We start from the raw sequence: 25,076 nt of genomic DNA, 5'->3' as shown, positions 1-25,076 counted from the left end.
TCTCAGAGTGCCTTGGAAATACAAGTACCCCCAGAGGGTAACAGACTACAGATTTAGAAACCTAACCTACATGTAGAAGAAGCTAAGTGATGAGAGAATGAGAAAAGGGCAAGAAGTTGGGAAGTCCTCCCAAGCTAACACCATCCAGGCTTTTCCTGGGGTTCCTAATTCTGTTTTCGACCCCTCATATGCTTCCTTCACACCCAGTTTCTGATGACATTATACTATTCATAAAAGATTATCTTTGGGGGAGTTCCCGTTGTGGCACAGTGGTTAATGATTCCGACTAGGAACCATGAGGTTGCAGGTTCGATCACTGGCTTTGCTCAGAGGGTTAAGGATCCGGCATTGCCGTGAGCTGTGGTGTAAGTCACAGACTCAGCTTGGATCCCGGATCCCCCATTGCTGTGGCTCTGGCGTAGGCCAGCATCTACAGCTCTGATTAGACCCCTACCCTGGGAAACTCCATATGCCGCAGGAGTGGCCCAAGAAATGGCAAAAAAGACAAAAAAAAAAACAAAACAAAAAACCCACCAAAAAAGTTATCTTTGGAAGTGCAGCAGTTTTTATGTTACTACATTCCTTCCCGGGTATAACTGAAGGTGAAAGATTGGTCCAGGGAGGAAAAAAAAAAAAAGTGGAGGCAAGATTTAGGACTAAGAAAGAAGGAATACAAATATTTTTGTCTTTTTTTTTTGTCTTTTGCCATTTCTTGGGCCGCTCCCACGGCATATGGAGGTTCCCAGGCTAGGGGTCTAATCGGAGCTGTAGCCACCGGCCTACACCATAGCCACAGCAATGTGGGATCCGAGTCGAGTCTGTGACTTACAGCACAGCTCATGGCAACGCCGGATCCTTAACCCACTGAGCAAGGCTAAGGATTGAACCCGAAACCTCATGGTTCCTAGTCAGATTTGTTTCCACTGAGCCATAATGCTAACTCCTATTTTCTTTAAGATAAAGGTGGGTATTTGCCTTATGTATGTGGAGAGAGTCCACTCTGGTCATTTTCTTGAATAAAAGCAGACTTCTCTAAAATAAATTTACATAGTTCCCTTTGTAGCTCAGTGGTTAAGGATCCGGCGTTGCTGGGAGCTGTGGCGTTGCTGGGAGCTGTGGTGTAGGTGGCAGATGTGGTTCGGATCCCAAGTTGCTGTGGCTGTGGTGTAGGCCGGCAGCCATAGCTCTGATTCGACCCCTGGCCTGAGAACCTCCTTATGCCATGGGTGCGGCCCTAAAAACACCAAAAAAAGAAAAAAAGATCATAAACCAAAATTCAGATGTTTCGGATTAAGAGGCTGGTTGAATTTATTTTTTAGTATTATAATTTAAGATTGTGCCCTTGCAGTGAGAGAGAGATCTGTTGTTGTTTTTTTTTTCACACGTGAAGATGGCAAAGTTCAAGAGTGGCAGTGATTTGGAAAAGGGACAGCTGGAAAAAGTGGTAATAACTGCCATGGAGGCTCTATGGCACACTTAACCATTCCTTAGGGATTCCTTAAAATGTTTTAGGAAGAGAACTCCCTTGCTCTATTGGGTGTTGAGAACTGAGGACACACAAGTTTAGTCTGCCCGACTGGCCCAAGAGAATCAGAGTGTTACTTGGAAAAGTCCTGCTGGTTCTTGTCGTCACCATAAGGGCAAACATTCTTAACTGAGCTTCATATTCAAAGTAATGAAGGAGCTCACATTTGTAATCTCTTGGCTCTGTGATTTGCTAAAGACTAAAGAGCAAACAGCAGTCATGGGAGAGCTGCCAGCTGGAATCCTGCTACCCTGTGCACCAAAATGGCTTTCTTTCCACGGGAAGATTTTTCCACCTCCTCCTCTCGAATGGTGTTTTCCTCAACCATGACAGTTTCATCATGAATATATATATATATATTTTTTTTTTGTCTCTTTTTCTTTTTAGGGCCGTATGGAAGTTCCCAGGCTAAGGGTCGAATTGGAGTGACAGCTGCCGGCCTACCCCTCAGCCACAATGACTTGGGATACGAGCCGTGTCTGTGACCTACACCACAGCTCACAGCAACACTCGATCCTTAACCCACTGATCGAGGCCAGGAATAGAACCCACGTCCTCATGGACACTAGTTGGGTTCGTTACAGCTGAGCCACCACGGGCACTCCTCATCATGAGTATGTTAAGTTCAGTACATGGCCAAGATCTTGAGAGGGTCCTTTTGCAGAACCTCATGGTTCTCCCTGTGTGTATCTCCAACCCTTCTAGCCCTCTTCCCTAAAAAGGTTAGCTACCTTGGCCTTCCTGAACTCTGTCTTCTCAACACAGATTGTCAAGCTTTGTTTGGTTTCCTCTCTCTACAAAGTGGACTGACAGCGCTTTAATAGGCTGTGAGCTGGGGTACTCATGAGATTCACTTCATTTGTTTCCCTTTTCTCAGGGATCGCTGTCCTGTGCTGCATGTTGTCCAATGTCTGAAAACCCTTGCTTCATGTATTTTGTCCAGTTTTCTAGATGATTAAGGCAGGAGGACAAATATGGTCCCTGTTATACCATCATGGCCAGAAGTAGACATTTTCCCAAGCAGTTTCATAAACTGTTTTTTACAAATATGCTTTTCAGTGAGAGTGCATGAGCGGTTTAAAAAATTCCTTAGTTGTTTCTGGTATATCAAAATGTATTTTGCCCTCATTCTTTTTTATTTTTTTATTTTTTTCTTTCTAGGGCCACACCCACGGCATATGGAAGTTCCCAGGTTAGGGGTTGAATCAGAGCTATAGCTGCTGGCCATAGCCACAGCCACAGCAACATCAGATCTGAGCCGCATCTGTGAACTACACCACAGGTCATGGCAATGCCGGATCCCTGACCCACTGAGTGAGGCCAGGGATCGAACCTGCATCCTCGATCCAACTAGTATCCATGAGGATGCAGGTTCAATCCCTGGCCTTGCGCAGTGGGTCAGAGATCTGGCATTGCCGTGAGCTGTGGTGTAGGTCATAGATGTGGCTTGGATCCCATATTGCTATGGCTGTGGTATAGGCTGGCAGCTGTAGCACTGATTTGACGCCTAGCCTGGGAACTTCCATATGCCGAAGGTGTGGCCCTAAAAAAAAAAAAGCAAAACAAAAAAACAAAAAAAACCAACATGGCAATACCTACTTAAAATGTTTGGAGTTCCTGCTATGGTGCAGTGGGTTAAGAATCTGACTACAGTGGCTCAGGTCACTGTGAGGGCACGGGTTCGATCCCCAACCTGGGGCAGTGGGTTAAAGGATCCAGCATTGCTGCAGTTGTGGTGTTCACATCTGTTCAATCCCTGGCCCAGGGACTTCCATATGCCATGGATGCAGCCATTACAAAAATTTTTTTTTCTTAGCCTTTGACTTAGCAATTCCACTTTTTTTTTTTGTCTTTTTGTCTTTTCTTGAGCCGCTCCTGTGGCATATGGAGGTTCCCACTAGGGGTCTAATCGGAGCTGTAGCCACCGGCCTACGCCAGAGCCACAGCAATGTGGGATCTGAGCCAAATCTGTGACCTACACCACAGCTCATGGCAACGCCGGATACTTAACCCACTGAGCAAGGCCAGGGATCGAACCTGCAACCTCATGGTTCCTAGTCAGATTTGTTAACCACTGCGCCACGACGGCAACTCCATTTTTTAGACTATCTTTTTTTTTTTTTTTTTAATTCCACTTTTAAGAATGTGGGGGAGTTCCCTCACAGCTCAACAGGTTAAGGATCTGGCATTGTCACTGCCGTGGCTCTGTTTACAGCTATGGCATGGGTTAGATCCCTGGCCCAAGAACTTCTACATGCTGCAGATGAGGCAGGAAAAAAAAAAAAAAAAAAAGAATGTGGGAGTTCCCCTCGTGGCTCAATGGTTAACGAATCCGACTAGGAACCGCGAGGTTGTGGGTTCGATCCCTGGCCTCACACAGTGGGATACAGTATGGCCGTGAGCTGTGGTATAGTTTGCAGATGTGGCTCAGATTTGGTGTTGCTGTGGCTGTGGTGTAAGCCTTCGGCTGTAGCTCAGATTCGACCCCTAGCCTGGGAACCTCCAAATGCCACGGGTGCGACCCTAGAAAATGACAAAAAAAAAAAAAGAATGTGTAAAAATCATTTTCATAAGTAAGCAAAGATGGATATAGCAGGATGTTCATTACAGCTTAATTTATAATAATAAATGTTGGAAATAATGTCCCCTGGTAGTTATTAATTAAACATTGGCATGTTTGGATAATGGAATACAGTGGTTAAGAAATTAAAGTAGTGCTATTTGTGCTGACATGGAAAAAAGTGAAAAGAGTAAATTGAAAAAGATTATTGGCATAGGCTTGCTTTTATTTTAACTTATATATACACATGTTAACATATACATGGAAAAATAAATATGGAGAAATATACATTAAAGTCTTAATTTGATGAAATAAGATTACAAGAGACTTTCACCTCTTATAGCAATTGTTCTATTTTATTTTAAGGGCCATTCCTGCGACATATGGAAATTCCCAGGCTAAGGATCGAATTGGAGCTATAGCTGCTGGCCTACACCACAGCTTACGGAAATGTTGCATCCTTAACCCACTGAGTGAGGCCAAGGATCGAAGCCACATCCTCATGGATGCTAGTCGGATTCACTTCCACTGAGTCACAATGGGAATTCCTATAGCAATTGTTAATTCAAGTATTCATAGGATTGCTGCGAGGATTAAATAAGTTATGTCACAAGGCAATGGAAACAGTGGAATATAGCACATACAAACTACTATGTAAAATTATGTTATTCTGTTATTTTTCAAAAATTTTAAATAATATTATGTATATATTTGTCTTTTTAGGGCCATGCTCATGGCATATGGAGGCTCCCAAGTTAGGGGTTGAATCAGGAGCTGGCCGGCCTAAGCCACAGCCACATCAGATCAGAGCTGCATCTACAACCTACACCACAGCTCACCGCAACATGGGATCCTTTAACTCACCAAGCAAGGCCAGGGATCGAACCTGTGGCCTCACGGGTGCTAGTCAGACTTGTTTCCGCTGAGCCACACATGACAGGAACTCCTAAGTATTGTATTTTTAAGCGGGGGAAAAAAGATAATAAAAATGTGAAAATGTAGGCAGTATTTGAGCCTTTTAAACACGAATGAAAGATAAAATATGAAATGAGAGCTTGAGGATGCCAGTGGGTCCTCTACGCAGATTTGAAAGAAGCAGCTAGTTGAAAGGTAAAGATTGATGGTACTAAGACCCAGCTAGAAGAGAACAGGAAACTGTAATACTATCAACTGATATTGAATGTTTAGCATGGGCCAGGTGTTCAATTGCTTTGGAGTCCACAAGGTGAAAGTGTTCATCTGGAGAGAAGGAGGAACACCTTTGAGTTTAAAATAAAGATCCCCCCCTTCTTTTTTTGGGGGGGGGGGCTTTTTAGGGCTGCACCTGCGGCACATGGAGTTTCCCAGGCTAGGGGATAAATTGGAGCTGTAGCTGCCAGCCTACACCACAGCCACAGCAACGCAGGATCCAAGCCACGTCTGCGACCTACACCACAGCTCACCACAACACTGCATTCTTAACCCACTGAGTAAGGCCAGGGATAGAACAATATCTATTGTTGCTGTGTAGGCCAGCGGCTACAGTTCCGATTAGACCCCAGCCTGGTAACCTCCATATGCCGAGGGTGTGGCCCTAAAAAGCCAAAAAACAAACCAGCAAAAAACCCAAAAAAACAAAGTTTCATCAGCTTTCTAAGAGTGTTCAACCTCTTTTAAAGGCGAAAGAACCAAGGAAGGAAGTCTGGGTTTTTTTGTTGTTGTTTTTTGTTTGTCTCTTTTGCCTTTTCTAGGGCCTCTTCCCAGGGCATATGGAGGTTCCCAGGCTAGGGGTCGAATTGGAGCTGTAGCGGCTGGCCTATGCCAGAGCCACAGCAACGCGGGATCCGAGCAGAGTCTTCGACCTACATACACCACAGCTCACGGCAACGCAGAATCCTTAACTCACCGAGCAAGGCCAGGGATCGAACCTGCAACCTCATGGTTCTTAGTCGGATTCTTGTTTGTTTTTTTAAGAAAGTCTGATTTTAAAATAAATATTTTGAGGTGAAGAGCTGGAAAGTTAGAGGGCTTTTGCCAGAAGCCTTCCTTTCTCCCAGTTAAACAGGATTAGAGAGTCCCTTCAAGGGCAATGAAGTTTGGTGATTATGACATTCCCAAGCAGTGATAACTGATTCATCTTCTTCCTTCCACAATACGTGCCTAAGAGCAGAGTTATCTTTCCTTCGCCACAGGTTTAGTTCTCAAAGATCAATGGGCTCATCCATATCATCGTTTTATCTCCTAACGATCTAAATTCTTTCCAAACATCTTTTCAAGGAAGTCTTTTTAAATAAATCTTACATGCATGGGATTTGGTTCTTACCAACTTTCAGTAAATCGTTTAATGCCGCTGGTTTGGTATTTTTGCATTCGTTAACTACTCTTGCATGACAAATTTCAATTTCTCATGACAGACAAACGAGAAAACATCTATGAAAACCTCTTGCAAAGCTCTGGCAAATAATCAGTATTATCCAACTGCCAAGCGTTAACCATTAGTTCTGTGTTAATGTGTTCAGTAATTAAAAAAAAAAAGTTTTCTGAAGAATTGACGTCCTGCGCAGTCTCACTCCCGTTTAATCAAAGTGGGTGGGCGCTCTTTTCGGATTGAGGCTACGTCTTTCACCCCTTTTGTCTTTCGGTCGGACTAGAACTGTCATGGCGCCTTCAAGAAGAGGGGAAGGCTTTCCTTTCGCCCAGCAGAACTATCGGGGGCACAAGGACTGGACAGAAGGGGTGGACACAGACGAGCCCCAGTTGAGAGCGAATATACGGAACCCTCCCAGAGGTCTCAGCCGGACAAGCTCAAGGGGAGGAGACCGGGTTGAAGACAACCCCTACCAGCGACAGTCCGCCCGGGGTACCGCCCACCCTGGCCGCCCTGTCCAATGGAAACCCAACGGCCGTGCGGCACCGCCCATCTGTTCGTCCGGACGCCGCGAGGGCGGGGCCCGCAGTTCGGTTGCGCCGCGGAGCGCAGCTGTGAGGGAGTCTTTCGGATCCGGGGCCCCGGAACCCGAGCTGAAGCTGAAGCGCAGACCGAGGGTGCGGAGTCGGGAGGTGAGCGCCGAGGGGACCGAGGGGGAGAGAGGGTTTCGGCAAGAGGACGGCAGGACGGGCCTCCGCGGCCCGGACCGTGGGACCCGGGCAGGCGGGTGTCTGGAGGCGGCCCTGCTCACTTGGCGAGCAAGGCCCGGCCCGCTGGAGCCGAGGGCCACCTCGCCCCCCGAGCCCCTGTCCGGCCCTCCCGGACCGCTGCGAGCGGCGGCGGCTCCCAGAATTGTGCGGGCGCGGGGCGCGAGGCCCCGGCATTCGTGTCGAACTCCGGCTGGCGAGAGGCGGGGCTGGCGGCGGGGGCGGGGGCGGGGGCGGCGGTCGCGGCCCGGCGGCCTGCGGAAGCGCAGCGTCGGGCCGCGCCTGCTCGCGGGGCCGGCGTGCCGACTGCGCGGGGGCGTGGCCTGCGCCCCTGTCGGCGCCGCCCGGCCGGCCTTTGATGAGGTGGCTGGCGCTCCCCGCAGGGCCTGCCCGGGGCCCCGCGCGCCTTCGCAGACAGTGGGCTGGGCGACCTGTTGGAGTGTGAAATTCCTCCCCGAGCTTGCTTTATGTCCGACTGGACGGGCCTGCAGTCTCAGGCCCTCTGTGGTCCGCTCTGGTTGAGGGCGGTCCTGAGGCCTGTGGCCTGCGAGCTGTGGCTGAGGAGTTGAAATGCTGAGAAGCTGCAGTCCAATAAATGAAAAACTTGGCAGGAAAAAAACTTTGCAACAATCTACCTACATTGCTTTGAAGTGAACACTGCATCTTGGGGGGGGGGGGGGCTGGAGGCGGCGAGGAGATTCCCTTTAGAGGCGAAAATGGCCTTTTCCGTGTGTAATCTCACTTAAACTTCTGAACAACGCCCAGATAAACACTCCTAGTGTTGCGAAGCTTTTCTCATCGGCCGAGGGAGTGCTGGGGAATTTAGGGCATTGCCTTCATTTTGCCTACCGGGGAAGGATTGGGGAGGAAGAGGACAAGCACATTCAAAGAGCATCTCTATGTCAGATAAAGGTTTGGCGTCTCTTGCGTGCCCTATAGTGGGGTCCAGAAGTTTCTTTAGTGCTCATTGGCTGCTGGCTTCCAGTGTTAGAACTTCCTTTTTGTTCGGGGCGGAGGGGGAGGTGGGGGCAAGCCCTCCACAGCATTTGGAAGTTGCTGGGCCTGGGATTGAACCTCAGCCGCAGTTGCCACCTGCGCCGCACTGTGGCAAAGCGGGATCGGTAACCCGCTTGGCCGTAAGGGAAGACGTCCTGGTATTTCTTGTTATAATGTAACTGGGAACTTTATTTAGCTGTTCAGATTCAGGATGCATTTTTTAAATAAAGCTGCTCTAGTAAGTAACCCATATGAACTTTCTTACATTTTCTTAGCTACTTTTCAGGGGAAGAAGAAGGAAAATGATCTCTAGCTTGAGTTTTCTGATAGATTACTAAGACATGCAGATAATAGCTTCTCTGGCTAGTTGATTGAAATCTATGATAGGCAGGGACTTAGAAATAAACATAGGCCAAGTAACATTTTTGCCAGATTTTTCTCTGTCGTGCTTTGTTGCCCTCTGATATTTACTGGAAAGTCACTTAATAAAGATCTCTTGACTTGGGTTAAACATAGCATAGGTGAGGGCAGAGATGGACAGAAGGGGGCATCTGAGAGTTCTAAAACGAAATGAAGGCTTTTCAAAAGATTGGTGTTGATCAGAAGCTTCTGTATTTTGAACTGACTGACAGGAGCAAATCTGCTTTACAGGATACATTTTCATCCTGGAGAGTACTCTATTGAGCCCAGCACACACAGGTTCCAACTCCTTCACAGCCTTCATTTTTAGAGAAACAGAATAACATTCAGTGGTTGTCCTGTATATGGACAAGTTAGTGACATTTAGCATTTGAGAATTCTTTTTCAAATAGTCATGTCCTTTTATAATTCTGTACATTGTATACTGTATAGTACTTTTTCCTGTAATGGCCATGTCTTGAGTTATTTCTGCTTGAAAAACCTGTGTCATATCCAGCCTCATAGGATGAGCCATGTGAATGAAATGAAAACTGGAAGCTTAAAATCTTAGCTCTGCCTTAAATTTGTGGTTTTATGAGGGTGGACATCTCATTTATTTTGTTCACCATTGTATGTCAAGCACCTAGCTCCATGCTTGGCCCACAGTAAGTGCTTAATAAACATTTGTTGAATGAGTGAATGAGAGAAAAATGTCATGAGCCAGTACCCACCCATTTGCCATCCTCACATCACAGGGAAGGTGAGGTCATCAGGGATGAAGTCACTAATCACTGCCAGTCACCTGGCCCAAGGGCAGCCTCATCATAGACTGGCAGGTTCATTCTGTGCATAGGAGGGATGGATAGTGAATGCCAAGTTTAGTTCAAGTTTAGTTTCAGCTGGATAAACTGGCTGAGAGAGTGCTACAGGTCCAGCCTTAAGGCTGGTTCCATGGAACGTTTGGGGATCTGGAGTCTTCTGTTCTGAATAGCGCCCATGTAGCTTGGTTCTTGAGCACAGTGCAAGAGGTAGGTGAGGATTCAAAGAGAATGCTGTTGGGTTAGTATTTTCTAAGAAAGAATGAGGCCCCTGATTTTGCTATTCCTTTGGACCTTACCAAACAGGTGTTATACTCCCATAAATCTTGTGTTTGCCCCTCCTAGGTGAGTCATCCAAGAGAGCTCCCCTTCTCCAGACTATGAGTGTAGTTAATGTTTAATGTTCATACAGGACTCATTCTGATTTTGGATTTAAAGGAAATAAGGGAAAAACAGTATATATATATATATTTTTTTCATTTTTTAAAAGCTTCATTGTAGTACAGTTGATTTACAGTGTTATAATTTCTCCTGTACAGCAAAGCGATTCAGTTATACACATACATATATCCATTCTTTTTCAGATTCTTTTCTCACTTAGATTATTACAGAATATTGGGTAGAGGTCTCTATACAATACATCAGGTCTGTCATTTCATATACCATAGTGTGCATGTGCCAATCCCCAATCCCCAGTCTCTCCCTACCCCATCCACTTGGGTAACCATAAGTTTGTTTTCAAAGTGTGTAAGACAGTATATTTGTTTTAATAAAAACAATATGTTTTGTTTTCTTTTTAACACCAGATGAGGTTACCAGGATGGAATCTTTATAGACTCTACCCTAACCCTCTCTGCCTTTTCCCTCCACCCTCACTCCACAATGCAGGCCTGAGTGTTTGTTCCAGCATGTCGGAGGGTGAGTCCCAGACAGTACTCAGCAGTGGCTCAGACCCAAAGGTAGAATCCTCATCCTCAGCTCCTGGCCTGACATCAGTGTCACCTCCTGTGACCTCCACGACCTCAGCTGCTTCCCCAGAGGAAGAAGAAGAAAGTGAAGATGAGTCTGAGATCTTGGAAGAGTCACCCTGTGGGCGCTGGCAGAAGAGGCGAGAAGAGGTAAGGTAGTGGTGGTTTTACTCTTGAGAGAATGAATTCTAAGAGGTAAGAAATGGAAGGCAGAGTTTGAAAGGGGCAGAACAAACTAACAGGTCAGAGCCTAGGAGATGATTGTATGGAGTTTCAAAATGGAGATTTTGAGGCGTTCCCTTCGTGGGGCCGTGGTTAACGAATCCGACTAGGAACCATGCGGTTGCGGGTTCGATCCCTGGCCTTGCTCAATGGGTTAAGGATCCGGCGTTGCTGTGAGCTCTGGTGTAGGTTGCAGGTGCGGCTCGGATCCTTCGTTGCTGTGGCTCTGGTGTAGGCCAGCGGCTATGGCTCCAATTAGACCCCTAGCCTGGGAACCTCCATACGCTGTGGGAGTGGCCCTAAAAAAGGCAAAAAGACCCAAACAGAAAATAATAATAAAATAAATAAAATAAAATGGAGAATTCGTATGGTAACTTTAATTCCCTTTCATCTGAATTTCTTCTCAGGTGAATCAGCGGAATGTACCAGGTATTGACAGTGCATACCTGGCCATGGATACAGAGGAAGGTGTAGAGGTTGTGTGGAATGAGGTACAGTTCTCTGAGCGCAAGAACTACAAGCTGCAGGAGGTAAGTAAGAGTGAAAGGGTACAGCCTGAGGAATGTTAGAACACTGCAGCAGCTGGGGTGTTAAAGAGGAATTGGGGAGTTCCTGTTGTGGCTTAGCAGGTTAAGAACCTGACATAGTGTCTGTGAGGATGTGTGTTTGGTCCCTGGCCTCTCTCAGTGGGTTGAGGATCCAGCATTGCTGCAAGCTGCAGTGTAGGTCACAGATTCGTCTCGGATCCTGTGTTGCTGAGGCTGTGGCATAGGCCGGCAGCTGCAGCTCCGATTCAACCCCTAGCCCAGGAACTTCCATATGCCACAGGTGTGGCCCTAAAAGCGGGGCAGGGGGGTGGGGATTGATTGGTATTGGGAAGCTACAATGAGAAGAGTATGTTGGGGTTAGATAATTTCTGGGGGGGATAGGGAATGGCTTTGTAGGATGGTAATGCTTTCTGTTCTCCTGTTATCCCAATGTTTCCCCTGCTTCCAGGAAAAGGTCCGTGCTGTGTTTGATAATCTGATTCAGTTGGAACATCTCAACATTGTCAAGTTTCACAAGTATTGGGCTGACGTTAAAGAGAATAAGGCCAGGGTGAGAACTTTTTCCTGAGCTTATTGCTAAGACTATCTACATTCATTGTTCATTTTACATTCAGGAAGAGGTAGTTCTGAAACAGAGCTGGAGTCAGCTGCCGTGGACCTGAGAGCAGGGCTGTGACTACCCTCTCTGCCTTTTGTCTGGTTGTAGTCAGGGGAGAACTGAGTGAATTTTTATTTCTTCCTTCCCATAGGTCATAGTGCTCTGTGGTTTTCATTTTCTTGTTAAATCTAAGGAAGAGATACTAATAACAAAAGGAGAGAAACTTTATTTAAAAAAAAAAAAAAACAAAAAACTTCCAGGAGTTTCTGCTGTGGTGCAATGCGATTGGCGGTGTCTTTGTAGTGCCAGGACGTAGGATTGATCCCCAGCCTGGCACAGTGGGTTAAGGATCCGGCATTGCCGCAGCTGTGGTGTAGGTCGCAGCTGTCACTTGGATCTGAGCCCTGGCCTGGAAAGTCTATATACTGTTGGAGGGCCAAAAAAGAAAAAGACCAAAAAACCAAGCTTCCCAATTTTATATTTATGTGATATATATGTTACCCAGATGAGGGAGCATTCCTACTGTAAGGCCTTATTTGTATTGCCTCTCCAGGTCATTTTTATCACAGAATACATGTCATCTGGGAGTCTTAAGCAGTTTCTGAAGAAGACCAAAAAGAACCACAAGACTATGAATGAAAAGGTACGGAGGGAGAGCGGACAAAACTTTAGGCTGGTTTGTGGGTTTAAAGAAGCTTATGTTAATTATGGAGCTGAAGGGATCAGGGAAATGGTAGGAGGGTTGAGAGAGGGCATTACTTCTGACCCTTGGATCAAACGCTGTTCCAGGCTTGGAAACGTTGGTGCACACAGATCCTCTCTGCCCTAAGGTAAGTAGGATCTGGTTAGTGTCTTTCCCATATTTGTTCCTGATTTAGTTCCTCCAAACAGATTTCAGGGCACTACTCTGCTGCTCTTTTCTGCCTCTCCCCACTTCCTTTGAGTTATATACTCTCAAGATTAGGCCCCTATGGGTCTTGTAAAGGGTTCATCCTAATGGCTTGACCTTGATACTGTCTCCCACCTCTTTCTCCTAGTGCTTATCCAGGCATTTAATGCATCAGGTATAATGGAGATTCAGAGTGTGGGTATTACCTTCGTGGTGACCAGCAGGAGACCAGGCCCTTGCTCCTCCTAACCCTTGGGTTCCCCCTGCCCTAATTTCCCAGTGGCCCCTCTAACAGCCCAGTGCCCCCACAGCTACCTGCACTCCTGTGACCCCCCCATCATCCATGGGAACCTGACCTGTGACACCATCTTCATCCAGCACAACGGACTCATCAAGATTGGCTCTGGTGAGGGGAGGGAGAGGTTCTGGGCAGGGGAGCCTCGGGAATTTGGGAACTATGGGGGTAAGCTAAAAGGAATGGGGGAGAATACAGCAAAGTTCTGAGGTGTGGGCTGGTGATAAGGGAAAGGACCTTGCTAGGGGCAGTATAAATTAGAGAGAGGCCAGCCAATTAGTGGAGAAAGGGTAGAGTCTAACCTTACACCCTTTTGGAGGGAAACTGGGGTTAAGACAGAGATCTTGTTAGGAGGCTGGAAAGGGCTAGAGTTGGGCGTAAGGTCTGACTTGAGCCCCTGGGGCCAGACCCTACCAGAGGAGGTTCCAGGTTGTGCCTGCTGTGAGTGCTTTCATTTGCTGTGTATGTTTGTGCAGCGTTTAACATTTCTGTGTGCTGTGTCTGTGTGTTGTTTGTGTGTCCATTTGTCTGGGGCTTGGCTGCTCCATCGCTCACAACTTTTCTCTGTTTTCCTCCCTCCCGCTTACGGGCTGCTCTGTTCCCAACAGTCTTTCATAGGATTTTTGCTAATGGTGAGAGCTCCCTCTGCCCCACTTGGGTGCTGTTCGTGCTCCCTCTGCTCCCCTTTGCGGCTGCCCAGTGCATGCAGTCGTGGGAGCAAACCCTGTTCCCCTGCCTCCCATGCCTAATTATGCCTGCTTGGCTTCTACCCTACCAGCCCTTTACCCGCTTGCCCTGCCATAACCTGCTTGTTTCCTGTGGATTCTGCCTGGCTGGCCATTTACGTCCTGGATTCTTACTCCCCTCATCATCAGGCTGGTTCCCTAAGTCATATTGTGCTCCCAGACTCTCTGTGACTTGTAGTTGTTGTTTATGATCTGAGTGAGTTCAGATTGGGCCTGGCTCTGGTTCCTCTTTCAGCCCTGTGGCAGGCAGTGTGGAAGAGTAAGGGGATAGAGCAGAGGTCTAAGTATTTTGGTGGATTACAAGCGAAACTGATTTGAGGGTATCGGTTCAGTTTTGAGCTATTTTTTTGAGTTTCGGCCAGCAAAGGTGGGTAAGAAGGAGGCTGTCTACTTGCTTGTATGTTAATCCTTCTTTTATCCATTGTCATCCAAGTTTCTGAGGTCTCTAAGTTGTTCCAGATTAGGAAGGGCTGCTAGTGTTTTCATGCTGTTTACAGGGTGGCTGAGAGACCTAGACCAAATGTTTGCAGGTGATCAGGGCTTTGGGGAAGGTAAGCAGGTCAAAAGTGAAAGTTTTCCCTTAGACTGTGGTGTTCTTGCCAGCCCAAAGGTGCCATGCCACATATCTGTTTGTTTAGCTAGCGTGGAGCCTTGGCTGCCACTGAGTTGGGGACCTTAGATGAGACGTGGTAGAGCTGCGAAAGGGGAGGCAGGTAGTGTTCATTTGTCTGGAGTTCCTGATGGGAAAGGGATAGGCTTGTGCCTATTGAGGGTTAGGACTGCAGGAGAGAATTTGTCTTTTGGGAGCCTCTTTCTGGAGTGAGGCTGTGCTTTGTGGTTGGTGGTCAGATTGTGGGTGTCTCCCCTACTCCCAGTGGCTCCTGACACTATCAACAATCATGTGAAGACTTGTCGGGAAGAGCAGAAGAATCTCCACTTCTTTGCACCAGAATATGGAGGTGAGGCATCCCAGATTCTCCTCCTCGTGCCCATGCCCCAGGTTTTCCACCTTGACCTGTGGGTCGGAGGTAACCTAACTGAAACTTCTCTCCATCTCTACTGGCATGCAAAAAGTTTTAAGACATCTCTGCCATCCCCTGATCCTTTGATTCACCAGAGCTTGTCTGTTTTCCCTAGAAGTCACTAATGTGACAACAGCAGTGGACATCTACTCCTTTGGCATGTGTGCACTGGAGGTGAGGAGACCAAAAGAGTGGGTAGTGGAAAGGGGTCAAATGAGAAGGTGGAAGGGGAAGTGGAGGGTTGACAAGGTACTGGCCTGGAGGGAGTGATTGTGGGAGCACCGAGGATCTTAGGTCTCTGCTCTTCCTTTTTATTCCCCCTGACTGCAGATGGCAGTGCTGGAGATTCAGGGCAATGGAGAGTCCTCTTATGTGCCACAGGAAGCCATCAGCAGTGCCATCCAGCTTCTAGAAGACCCTTTACAGAGGGTAAGAATCTTTAGGATCACTTCCTCCTTAACAGCCTTTGAAATGTCTTCAGGTTTTTCTTCCTTCTGCCTACTGGGAGTATGCTTTCTTCTAAGAGTAAGAGAACATACAGCAGAAGGGGCGAGTAAAGCAGTGAACATTGCCCTAGGTGTTTTTGGTATACACCCTCTCCCTCTCTCTCCCCATCTCTCTCCCTCTCACAGGTTAGGGGTTTAAGGTGGGTAATATTGTGGAGTTTCCATTGTGGCTCAGCGGGTTAAAACCCTGAATAGTATCCACGAGGATGCGGGTTCAATCCCTGGCCTTGCTCAGTGGGTTAAGGATCTGGCGTTGCTGTGACCTGAGGCATAGGTCGCAGATTCGTCTCTGATCCCACATGGCTGTGGCTGGCAGCTGCAGCTCTGATTCAACGCCTAGCCCAGGAACTTGCATATGCCGCAGTTGCAGCCCTAAAAAAAAAAACAACAAAAAAGTAATATTGGGATTAAAGGTTGTGTATTAAACCCAGCTGTGTCTACATGAAGGCAAACTAATTTGATGCTTATCTCAGGCAATTAATTGGTATACATACACTCTTAGACAACCTTCATGATTTTTTTTTTTTTTTTTGGTCTGTTTAGGGCCACACCTGTGGCATGTGGAGGTTCCCAGGCTAGGGGTCGAATCGGAGCTGCAGCCCCTGGCCTACCACAGCCACAGCAGCACCAGATCTGAGCCTCATCTATGACCAATTCAATCAAGGTCTGAGCCGCATTTGCAACCAATTCAATCAAGTCAGTCATTTGGGGTTTTAGATATACATAGTTTTAGTTAGGGAAAGTGCCCTGAAATAAATGAGCCAAGATTAGAAGGATGTAGGGGTTATGAATCAGGAAATCGACTGCAGTAAATAGAATCTGGAGGAGAGGGTCCAAACCAGAAAGTTAGTTTGTAACTCATTAGATACCTTAAAAGGGAGCAGGAGAGAAAAGAAGAAAGACGAAGTAGGAAGTCTTGAGGCTAGTCTGGAATATGTTTCTAGTTCAGTGTCAGGGTGGGATGTTCAAGTGCTAGAACAGGTATATGGCCTTGTTGGCCTTCAGGATTGAAAGAAGGAAAGCAGGTTGATTGTCACGGGGACCTATGAGAGGTAGAAGAGCGAGGGTTAAAGGAGGCATGAGGAAATACAGTGAATTTAATAAATGACATAGTAGACAAAGGAAATTGTGGTAGTAGACTTGGGAAATAAAAAGATGGTGAAAAAAGACAAACTAATGCCATTTGCAGCAACGTGGATGGATCTAGAGACTCTCATTCTAAGTGAATCCAGAAAGAAAAAGACATACCGTATGATACCACTTATTTGTGGAATCTAAAATATGAAACAGATGATGCTATCTAAAAATAACGAACAAGAAAACAAAAAACATGGCAAGAAGAGCAGACTTGGGGTGGTGGGGGGAAGGGGAGGGAGTGGGATGGCTGGGCATTTGAGGGGTTTTAGGGAGGCAGACTGTTATATTTTGGTTGGATGGGCAACAGGATCCTACTGTACAGCACAGGGAGATGTGTGTGACTGGGTCTCTTTGTTGTACAACAGAACTTGACGAAAAAATGTAAATCCACTATACTTTAATAATAATAATAAAAACGATGGTGAATATAGAGTTCCCGCTGTGGTGCAGTGGGTTAATGATCTGGCGTTGTCTCTGAGGCTGCCTGGGTTCGGTCCCCAGTCCAGCACGGTGGATTAAGGATTTGGTGTTACCATGGCTGTGGCGTAGGTCGCAGCTATGGCCTGGATTTGATCCCCTGGACTGGGAACTTCCATATGCTGTGGGTGCAGCTGGGAAAAGGTAGCGAAAGATGGTGAATATTGTTGACCTCAGTGGGTGAGTTTGGGAAGAGAGAGGTAAATTTGGTGAGGGTTAGAGAAGAAAGCAGGCAGTGAGTGGGCTAATAAAGCAGGGAGATAGAAAATAAGGAAAAAGAAATCATAAGTTTGAACAGTAAAGAAAAAACCTGTGGTTGGGGAGCAGAAAAATAATTAAAACCAGAAAGACAGTGTCTGATAGCTTTCATATAATACCTTAAGAGTTTTCAGAGCCCTTTCGAATACATTTAGCAATTTGTTCCCTCAGGCGGTGCCGAGCACCTAGTGTGCACTCAGCTTTGTGCAAGATATAATGAGAGAGATAAAGACGAGCACAGGGATGCTTGCCAAATGCCTGCTCCAGTTCCTGGTTCCTTTTTCTAGGAGTTCATTCAGAAGTGCCTGCAGTCTGAGCCTGCTCGCAGACCAACAGCCAGAGAACTTCTGTTCCACCCGGCACTGTTTGAAGTGCCCTCGCTCAAGCTCCTCGCTGCCCACTGCATCGTGGGTCACCAGCGTGAGTCCTCCTGACCCTCCTAGGAATGTCTTTCCTGGTCTGGAGCCTTGTAACTATCACTGGCATGTTCCCCTTCCGCTTCTACTTGCAAAGGGATTCTTTACTTCCCTCTCCCGGCCTCCCCCAGAGCCCCGGTGCCTCCTGTGATACTATCTGAACTATCCTTCCGTAACTTCCCATTCCATCATGCCCTCCAGACATGATCCCGGAGAATGCTTTGGAGGAGATCACCAAAAACATGGATACCAGTGCTGTACTGGCTGAAATCCCTGCAGGACCAGGAAGAGAACCAGTTCAGACTTTGTGAGTAACTAACCGAGAGGTCCTGAAAGGGACAGATTGGTCACTCCCACCCTGACGGTTCTGTCAGCTGTCCATTTCCTGGGAGTGGTTGACTCTGCTGGTTTGCTTTTTCTCCTATCTTCTTTCTCTTTTCCTCTCCAGGTACTCTCAGTCACCAGCTCTGGAACTGGATAAATTCCTTGAAGATGTCAGGTGAGAGAAGAATGAGAAAAAAAGCTTCCTTGAGGAAGCAGCAGGGCTGGGCGTCCTAAGACCTGCACGGAGCCCGTGTGACCCGTCTCGTCTCCATCCAGGAACGGGATCTACCCGCTGACAGCCTTTGGCCTGCCTCGGCCCCAGCAGCCACAGCAGGAGGAGGTGACATCACCGGTGGTGCCCCCCTCTGTCAAGACTCCAACTCCTGAGCCGGCTGAGGTGGAGACCCGCAAGGTAAGGCTGCGTGGATGTGCAGGCCTCTGCGTCCGGGGGAAGGGGAAGAGGGCGTCTCAAAGAAGCCTTTGTCGTCGAGAGGAAAGAATGTTTCCGCTCCCTGGCAGCCGTGTCCTGTGGGCCGGAGAGGCTTCCAGCTCTCGGGGGTCCCTCCTCTAGTGACCCTCTGTCCCCTCTCCCGCAGGTGGTGCTGATGCAGTGCAACATCGAGTCGGTGGAGGAGGGTGTCAAACACCACGTAAGGCTCGGGACCGGGGCGCGGAGGCCGGGGTGGTGGAGGGGGGGGCGGCGGAGCCTCGTGGCCTGACTGTCCCCTTCTCCAGCTGACGCTTCTGCTGAAGCTAGAGGACAAACTGAACCGGCACCTGAGCTGTGACCTGATGCCAAGTGAGTCTCCTTACCCTCAGAGGATGGGGAGTCCGTGAGCCTTATCTGCCACGGACACATTCAGGGGTGGGGAAGGCGACCGGGCAGTGACACCTCCACTGCTGTAGAATGAATATCTTAGCCCCTGCAACTGGAGGGTGGCCCTGACAGTCCTGCTTGTGTCATTCCTTCCCAGCCAGGGTCACCCCGCCGGGGCTGTGGCCAGGGCCGCGGCCCCGCCTCGGGCTCTGTGCTCACGCTCTCCCGTTTCTCTGTCAGACGAGAACATCCCCGAGCTGGCGGCTGAGCTGGTGCAGCTGGGCTTCATCAGTGAGGTGAGGCGCTGCCCCCCCGCGGCCCGGCCGCCCAGCGCTGTCCCCGCCGTCCCCTCCGGCCGCCTCACCCAGCTCTCTCCTCTAGGCCGACCAGAGCCGACTGACCTCCCTGCTGGAGGAGACCCTGAACAAGTTCAACTTCGCCAGGAACAGCACCCTCAACTCAGCCGCTGTCACCGTCTCCTCTTAGAGCTCCTCGGGCCAGGCCCCAACCTGCGCTGTGGCTGTCACCAGGCGCGGCCGCAGCCCCCGCCCCTCCCCCCAGTCAGTATTACCCTGTGAGGCCCCTCTCTCCTTTGTTATTCAGGAGGGCTTTGGGGCCCCCTGGTTCTGAGCATCACCCTCCCTGCCCCTCCCCGTCTCTTCCCTCCCTCTGCACTTTGTTTACTTGTTTTGCACAGACGTGGGCCCGGGCCTTCTCAGCAGCCGCCTTCTAGTTGGGGGCACGTAGCTGACCTGCCGGCTCCCGCCCAGCCTGTGTGGAAAGGAAGCCCACGGGCGCCGGGGGAGCTGCATTCTACAATCCCGCTGGGGCGGACGGGGCGGGAGAGAAGGGTGGTGCTGCAGTGGTGGCCCTGGGGGGCCATTCGATTCGCCTCAGTTGCTGCTGTAATAAAAGTCTACTTTTTGCTACCGTGTCGTGTGTGTGTGTGTGTGTGCGCGTGCGCGCGCGCCGTGTGTGTGTGTGTGTGTGTGTGTGTGCGCGCGCGCGTCGCGTGTGTGTGTGTGTGTGTGTGTGTGTGTGTGTGTGTCTACGCGCGCCGTCCCCACTAGGGGGCGTGGAGGCGGGCGGCAGGTGCGCTGGGCGGGCGGAACTGGCCGGGCAGCGGGGGCGGGGCCCGGGCCAGGTAGGGCTGCCCCGCGGCGAGCTCCAGCGACGGGATGAAGCGCTGCCGCCTCTGCACTTTCGGTAATTTCCGGCCCCTCCGGTGGCGGCGGCGGCGGCGGTGTGCTCCTCCGCGCCCACCCTCGACCCGCCCCAGGGCCCCTGGTCCCCTCGGTCCGCTCCGGCTCAGGTCTGCCCCTCCCCCCCTGCTTTGCAGACGCGGACCGCGGGCCCTCGCGGCTCATGCGCGTGGGCCTCGCGCTCATCCTGGTGGGCCACGTGAACCTGCTGCTGGGGGCCGTGCTGCACGGCACCGTCCTGCGGCACGTGGCCAATCCCCGCGGCGCCGTCACCCCGGAGTACACCACCGCCAATATCATCTCCGTGGGCTCCGGGCTGCTGGTGAGCGCAGTAGGGACGGGCCGCGGGTAGCCGGGCGGGTGGCCCCAGAGAGCTGCGCGGGCCTCAAGTTTTTTTGTCTTCCAGAGTGTTTCCCTGGGACTTGTGGCCCTCTTGGCATCCAGGAACCTTCTTCGCCCACCACTGGTGAGGGGATTTCTGGAACTTTGATGAGGAGGCCTGGAGTCTGGGAAATGGGGGCTGACTCCGCTTTATCTGCAGTGGGAGGAGGTGCCTCAAAGAGAATAATCGAGGTGTCTGGTCGGTGGGAGAGTCTGCTGTCCCTGCCCGCCCCCCCCCCCCCCCAGGCTGCTCACCCTGATCTTCTGCCCCTGCCAGCACTGGGCCCTACTGGCACTAGCTCTGGTGAACCTTCTCTTGTCTGCGGCCTGCTCCCTGGGGCTCCTCCTCGCTGTGTCACTGACTATAGCCAATGGCGGCCGGCGTCTTATTGCTGACTGCCACCCAGGACTGCTGGATCCTTTGCTACCCCTGGACGAGGGGCATGGACACGCTGACTGCCCCTTTGACCCCACCAGAATCTATGTGAGTCTATTTTCTTGCCAGCCTTTTTGCAGTCCGCAGAGCCAGGGTCCTGCCTTTTAATTGTCCCTACTGTGCCACTCCTGCCTGCTCCTGCTAGTCTCCCACTCTCCCTTCACTTTAGGATACAGCCTTGGCTCTTTGGATCCCATCTTTGCTCATGTCTGCAGCGGAGGCTGCTCTGTCTGGCTACTGCTGTGTGGCTGCGCTCACCCTGCGTGGGGTTGGGCCCTGTAGGAGGGCAGGGCTACAGGAACAGGTAAGGAAGATGAACAGTAAGGGTTCATTCAACACACACTGAATTAAAAAGATGCTGAATTATAATTCATGGCTGCAGCACTAACCCCACCCTCTTCTGTAGCTGGAGGAAATGACAGAGCTTGAACTTCCCAAATGCAAAAGGCAGGAAAATGAGCAGTTACTGGATCAAACTCATGAAATCCGGACGTCACAGAAAAGCTGGGTTTAGGGACAGGTAATGGACCAGGAGGATTGTAGCCTGGGACACGGGTGGTGGCCGGGACCACTCTTAGAACTGGGTTGAGCCCTTTGCTGTGCTGCTTGCCCTCTGATGCAGGCTCTCCCTTCCATCAAGCAGGTGCTGATCCGGAGGCTCAGTTCACAAGGGTTTTCCACTGACCCCTAGGATCTGATTCTATAGTAATAATACTTGTAATAAAAGAACTTCTTTTCTACTTGATTTTGATTCCTTTTGGGAGCAAGGGGCCCTGGGCTGGTGTTGGGGGTGGCCTTGATCAAAGACTGCAGTGGTCTCAGTTACTTGCCAAACTTTAATGAGGGATGGGACCCATCAACGCCACCAGCTACTGGAAGGAGAAGCTGGTGCTGGGCAGCCCCCCGCACCACTGACTGATGAACTTCAACACGTCTTGGCACACAGGGCTGTGGGATGTCTGTGAACAGAGAAAGCATGAGAGGAACTCAGCCGTGCTGGCGAAAACATTCCCAATATAAAAACCAGCTCCATCTCAGCATGGGGGGCAGGGTTCAGGGCCTGCACCTGCCTTCTTGATAGCTCCCCACCCTCATCCCCCGACCCCCGACCCTTCTAGCGGCTGGTGGTAGTGTTTCTGGAGTGCTGCTCTCCCTCGCCCACCCCTCAGGCCTCCCTCTCTAACCTTGATGGCCATAAGGAACTTATTCCAGTTGTCCTTGTTGGCTGCCTTCCCTGGCCGCTTAAATTCAATTTTGTTCCTCAGAATGGGGTATCCTGAGGGAGAAAAAAAAAACAACTGAGGTTTGAGAGGGGTTGAGGAGGGAGAATGAAGAGCAGTTTAGGGAGAAAGTAGGATGTTCCTGTCTTCTGCATCCTTTACTGAATCACCGTCAAACAGTTTCTCCATCCCTCCCCCTCACGGCAGAACATGCGGTGCTGAAGGGTCTGTACCTGTAACGAGGCACGGCAGTGCCCGAACTCCGGTGCTGGCTGCCACCAGGGAAGCCTCGTAGACGCCCCGCTCATCTCGAGGCAGAACCTGCTCCAGCCGCTGGTCCATCGAGACTGTGAGCACCCAGTCTCGAACCTCTTCTCGCTGAGCCTCCTGAGAAGGAGAGAGCGGTTTCACGCAGGGCAGGGCGAGTGGAGGGTGCCGAGTGCAGGGCTGTAAGCTGCCATCCCGTGCACTTTCACCCACCAGGGCGCCTCCTCGGACTGGCGGTCACGGTCATAGCCTTAGCTTTGTCCTCTGCTTCTACCTGGTTCCACTGAAGGAACAGTGAGGGCTGAAGCCCTTCCAAAGACGCTGCTGACGGATGCCCATCGCCAGGCGTGGGGAGGAGCCTCCCAAAGCGTCCTGTCCTCCCTCCCAGAGCGCGCACACGCGGCAGGCCACCTGCTCTTGGCTCCTGTGCCCTTACCGGGATGTGCTGCTTGGCTGGGAGTGGCACCTCATAGGGAATGTCTGTATCCTGAAAGTCAGAGTGGTCGATGGCATCCAGGGTCCCTTCTTCGATGGCCTGTAGCGGTAGGGTGGGCAGCCATGAGACAGACACAGCCTGTGACAGGCAAACCCTCCCAAACGCTGGCTACAACAACCCCACTCACATCGGTCAAATCCAAAAAGCGGTTGAGGAAGATGAAGGCCATGTTCTCCCAGCCGACTGCCTGAAACAGCAAAGTTGCAGGGGGGAGTGAACAGCTGGGCTTGGCTATTGTTTCTCCAGGATGTAGGGGGAAGAATCCAGAAGATGCAGGGAAACAGTGTCATCTTCCAGAACGTCAGCCCCATACTGAGCTTTGTCTACCTGGGCAGCCAGGATAGTCTACCTTCCAACCTTTTCCCCTTTTTTTTAGAGGCCACACTCACAGCACATGGAAGTCCCTGGGCCAGGGACTGAATTCAACCAGAGCTGCAGCTGCGGCGATGCAGGATCCTTTAACTGCCGGGGCGGGGGATGGAACCCATACCTCCACAGCCACCCAAGCTGCCGCAGTCGAATTTTTTTTTTTTTTTTTTTTTTTTAGGGCCGCACCCGCGGCATATAGAGGTTCCCAGGCTAGGGGTCCAAGTGGAGCTACGGCTGCTGGCTGACACCACAGCCACAGCAATGCCAGATCCGAGCCACGTCTGCCACCTACACCACAGCTCACGGCAACGCCGGATCCTTAACCCACTGAGCAAGGCCAGGGATCGAACCTGCAACCTCATGGTTCCTAGTCTGATTCATTTCTGCTGTGCCACAATGGGAACTCCCCTGCAGTTGGATTCTTAACCTGCCGTGGCACAGCAGGTACTCCAACTTCCAACTTGTTCATTTCCTTCTCTCCTAGGCCCTACCTTTCCTTGGCCCCAGTGCTCACCTTGGCAGCAATGCCTGCTTCGTAGAAGGCTTTGTCTGCAGGGAGAAGCTGGGTGTGACGCAGCAGTGAAACAGAAAGCTTGGCAGCCACAGTTTCCTATGGATTAAAGTCAAAGCATTATGATCCTGGCACTAGAGCGACTGAACTACCAGGCCAACGATCTTATAACTAAGGCAGCCATCAAACCAGAAGACCAACACTCAATATTAAATTGCTCCAGGTCACGCAGTTCCGGGTCTTTTTTTTTTTTTTTTCCCATTTGAACAACGGGCCTAGATTATTTCTAAATTTTCCCCTAGACACCTCTAGAAGTCTATCATCCAGCTACGAGAAATGAATGTACAATATAGTATCATGAACAGGCCAAAGGTATGTATACATTACAGGAGGTCAGTGCGGAAGGAGTGGGGTGTGAGTGCTTAAGCATAATGAGGCTGGAGCTGGGAGGAGCACAGGAAGAAAGCGTCTCAGCCCAGGCTACAGACTTATTTGACTAGAGGAGAAAGCAAGAGAGGCGCCGTCCAGAACCTGACCACGTTCCCCTTCATCCAGCTGCAGCCGTGTCTGCAGGACTGGGTGCTCCCCGCTCCAGCTCACCAGCTGTTTGACGCTCTGGGCTGCGGCGCGAGTGGCGTAATAATGGGCGATCAGCAGCATGGTCTCGAACTCCTCGTGCGCTGGAGAGTTCGCCTCGCTGGACTTCGCCAGGTTTTCACACTAGAGCAGGAAGAGCCTGGGTCAGGGGTCGATGGATGGCCACCTGGCCAGGGGAGGGTACAGGCCATGTGCGGGTGAGGGTTTGTGGGGTGAAGAAGAGGTGCTGGCGGGAGGAGCCGTTCCGCTCTGCCGTCCTGGCGGCTTCCTCACCAGGTTGAAGAGCACATCCCGAAGGTCAGCCCAGCTGTGATAGGCCTCAGCACTGTTGGTCCCAGGGGAGCTCACCATGTCAGTGAAGATCCTTTTGTAGATGTTGAAGTTCTGGCGGCAGAGGAGGAAGAAGAGCTGCGTGATGCAACTGGGGGACAACGTCAGGGCAAATGAGGCCAAAGAGAGGGAAACAGGCTATGAGTGTGTGCGTGTGTGCGCGCGCGCGCGTGTGTGCGTGTGCGTGTGTATGTAGGAGCCATGGGACAATGCTGAAGAAAGTGTTGTTTTCAGGGAAGAGACAGAAGGAGGTAAGAAAAAGCGCTTTCTTCCTATCTGCTGCTCTGGGGTGGGGCCCGGCGCGGGAGCGGACGAGCAGTCCCTGGGTTCGGGGGTGACATTCCGAGGAGCCGTGAGGCTCAGATTGGAGCGATGTCCATCCTCTTGAGGAAAGGCTCCTCCGAGAAGGCAGTTCCCGAGGGGAGGGGTGGCTGAGGAGAAGGTAAGTGTTTCCCTGAGGAAACATGAAGCCCGGGGAGCGGGCGGTACCTGTGGGTTAGCAGGGGCTCCGTGTTGCACATACAGGGCCAGCGCCTGGGCGTAGCCACCCTCTCGGATCAGGTGCGTCGCATACAAAGCCACGTACTTGTGCAGAATCTTGTAGTTCTGTTCCAGGGGTGCAGGAAAGCAGG

The 25,076-nt window shown here is 50.4% G+C and overlaps 3 protein-coding genes across 6 annotated transcripts in view; 2 read left to right on the top strand and 1 right to left on the bottom strand.

Annotated features, from left to right (window-relative positions):
* The first annotated feature begins 6,989 nt into the window (after positions 1–6,989).
* NRBP1 (nuclear receptor binding protein 1) lies at positions 6,990–19,565 on the top strand. Its single transcript, XM_047782393.1, has 18 exons — positions 6,990–7,124; positions 10,301–10,530; positions 11,010–11,132; positions 11,599–11,700; positions 12,302–12,391; positions 12,538–12,578; positions 12,949–13,043; positions 14,554–14,637; positions 14,816–14,874; positions 15,031–15,129; positions 17,366–17,498; positions 17,696–17,801; positions 17,943–17,993; positions 18,095–18,230; positions 18,415–18,468; positions 18,554–18,617; positions 18,876–18,931; positions 19,017–19,565. Exons 2-18 carry the CDS (start codon positions 10,321–10,323, stop codon positions 19,119–19,121), a joined length of 1,608 nt encoding a protein of 535 aa, XP_047638349.1. The 5' UTR covers positions 6,990–7,124; positions 10,301–10,320; the 3' UTR covers positions 19,122–19,565.
* A 168-nt stretch (positions 19,566–19,733) lies between these two features.
* Positions 19,734–23,548, top strand: KRTCAP3 (keratinocyte associated protein 3). 3 transcript variants are annotated; one of them, XM_047782392.1, is made up of 7 exons: positions 19,734–19,841; positions 19,975–20,159; positions 20,244–20,303; positions 20,496–20,702; positions 20,824–20,958; positions 21,061–21,174; positions 23,491–23,548. In XM_047782392.1, exons 1-6 carry the CDS (start codon positions 19,814–19,816, stop codon positions 21,166–21,168), a joined length of 723 nt encoding a protein of 240 aa, XP_047638348.1. In that variant the 5' UTR covers positions 19,734–19,813; the 3' UTR covers positions 21,169–21,174; positions 23,491–23,548. The 3 variants fall into 3 exon arrangements, with proteins under 3 accessions (XP_047638348.1, XP_047638347.1, XP_047638346.1); XM_047782391.1 differs by lacking the exon at positions 23,491–23,548 and adding an exon at positions 21,295–21,394; XM_047782390.1 differs by lacking the exon at positions 23,491–23,548 and adding an exon at positions 21,298–21,394 and having other exon boundaries at positions 19,740–19,841.
* Positions 21,471–25,076, bottom strand: part of IFT172 (intraflagellar transport 172) — a 34,394-nt gene continuing 30,788 nt past the window's right edge. The window contains exons 40-48 of one of the 2 annotated variants that reach the window (XM_047782388.1): positions 24,934–25,050; positions 24,388–24,498; positions 24,049–24,237; positions 23,521–23,616; positions 22,765–22,824; positions 22,578–22,676; positions 22,108–22,261; positions 21,839–21,930; positions 21,471–21,613 (exon numbers count right to left, since the gene is read on the bottom strand). In XM_047782388.1, coding sequence (XP_047638344.1) covers positions 21,524–21,613; positions 21,839–21,930; positions 22,108–22,261; positions 22,578–22,676; positions 22,765–22,824; positions 23,521–23,616; positions 24,049–24,237; positions 24,388–24,498; positions 24,934–25,050 — 1,008 coding nt within the window. In that variant the 3' untranslated portion in view covers positions 21,471–21,523. The remainder of the gene's footprint in view (positions 21,614–21,838; positions 21,931–22,107; positions 22,262–22,577; positions 22,677–22,764; positions 22,825–23,520; positions 23,617–24,048; positions 24,238–24,387; positions 24,499–24,933; positions 25,051–25,076) is intronic. The other variant, XM_047782389.1, reaches the window with a different exon arrangement.

Source organism: Phacochoerus africanus, chromosome 5, assembly GCF_016906955.1.
Source record: "Phacochoerus africanus isolate WHEZ1 chromosome 5, ROS_Pafr_v1, whole genome shotgun sequence".
Classification (NCBI taxonomy): domain Eukaryota; kingdom Metazoa; phylum Chordata; class Mammalia; order Artiodactyla; family Suidae; genus Phacochoerus; species Phacochoerus africanus.
This window is presented reverse-complemented; position numbering and strand designations above follow the sequence as displayed.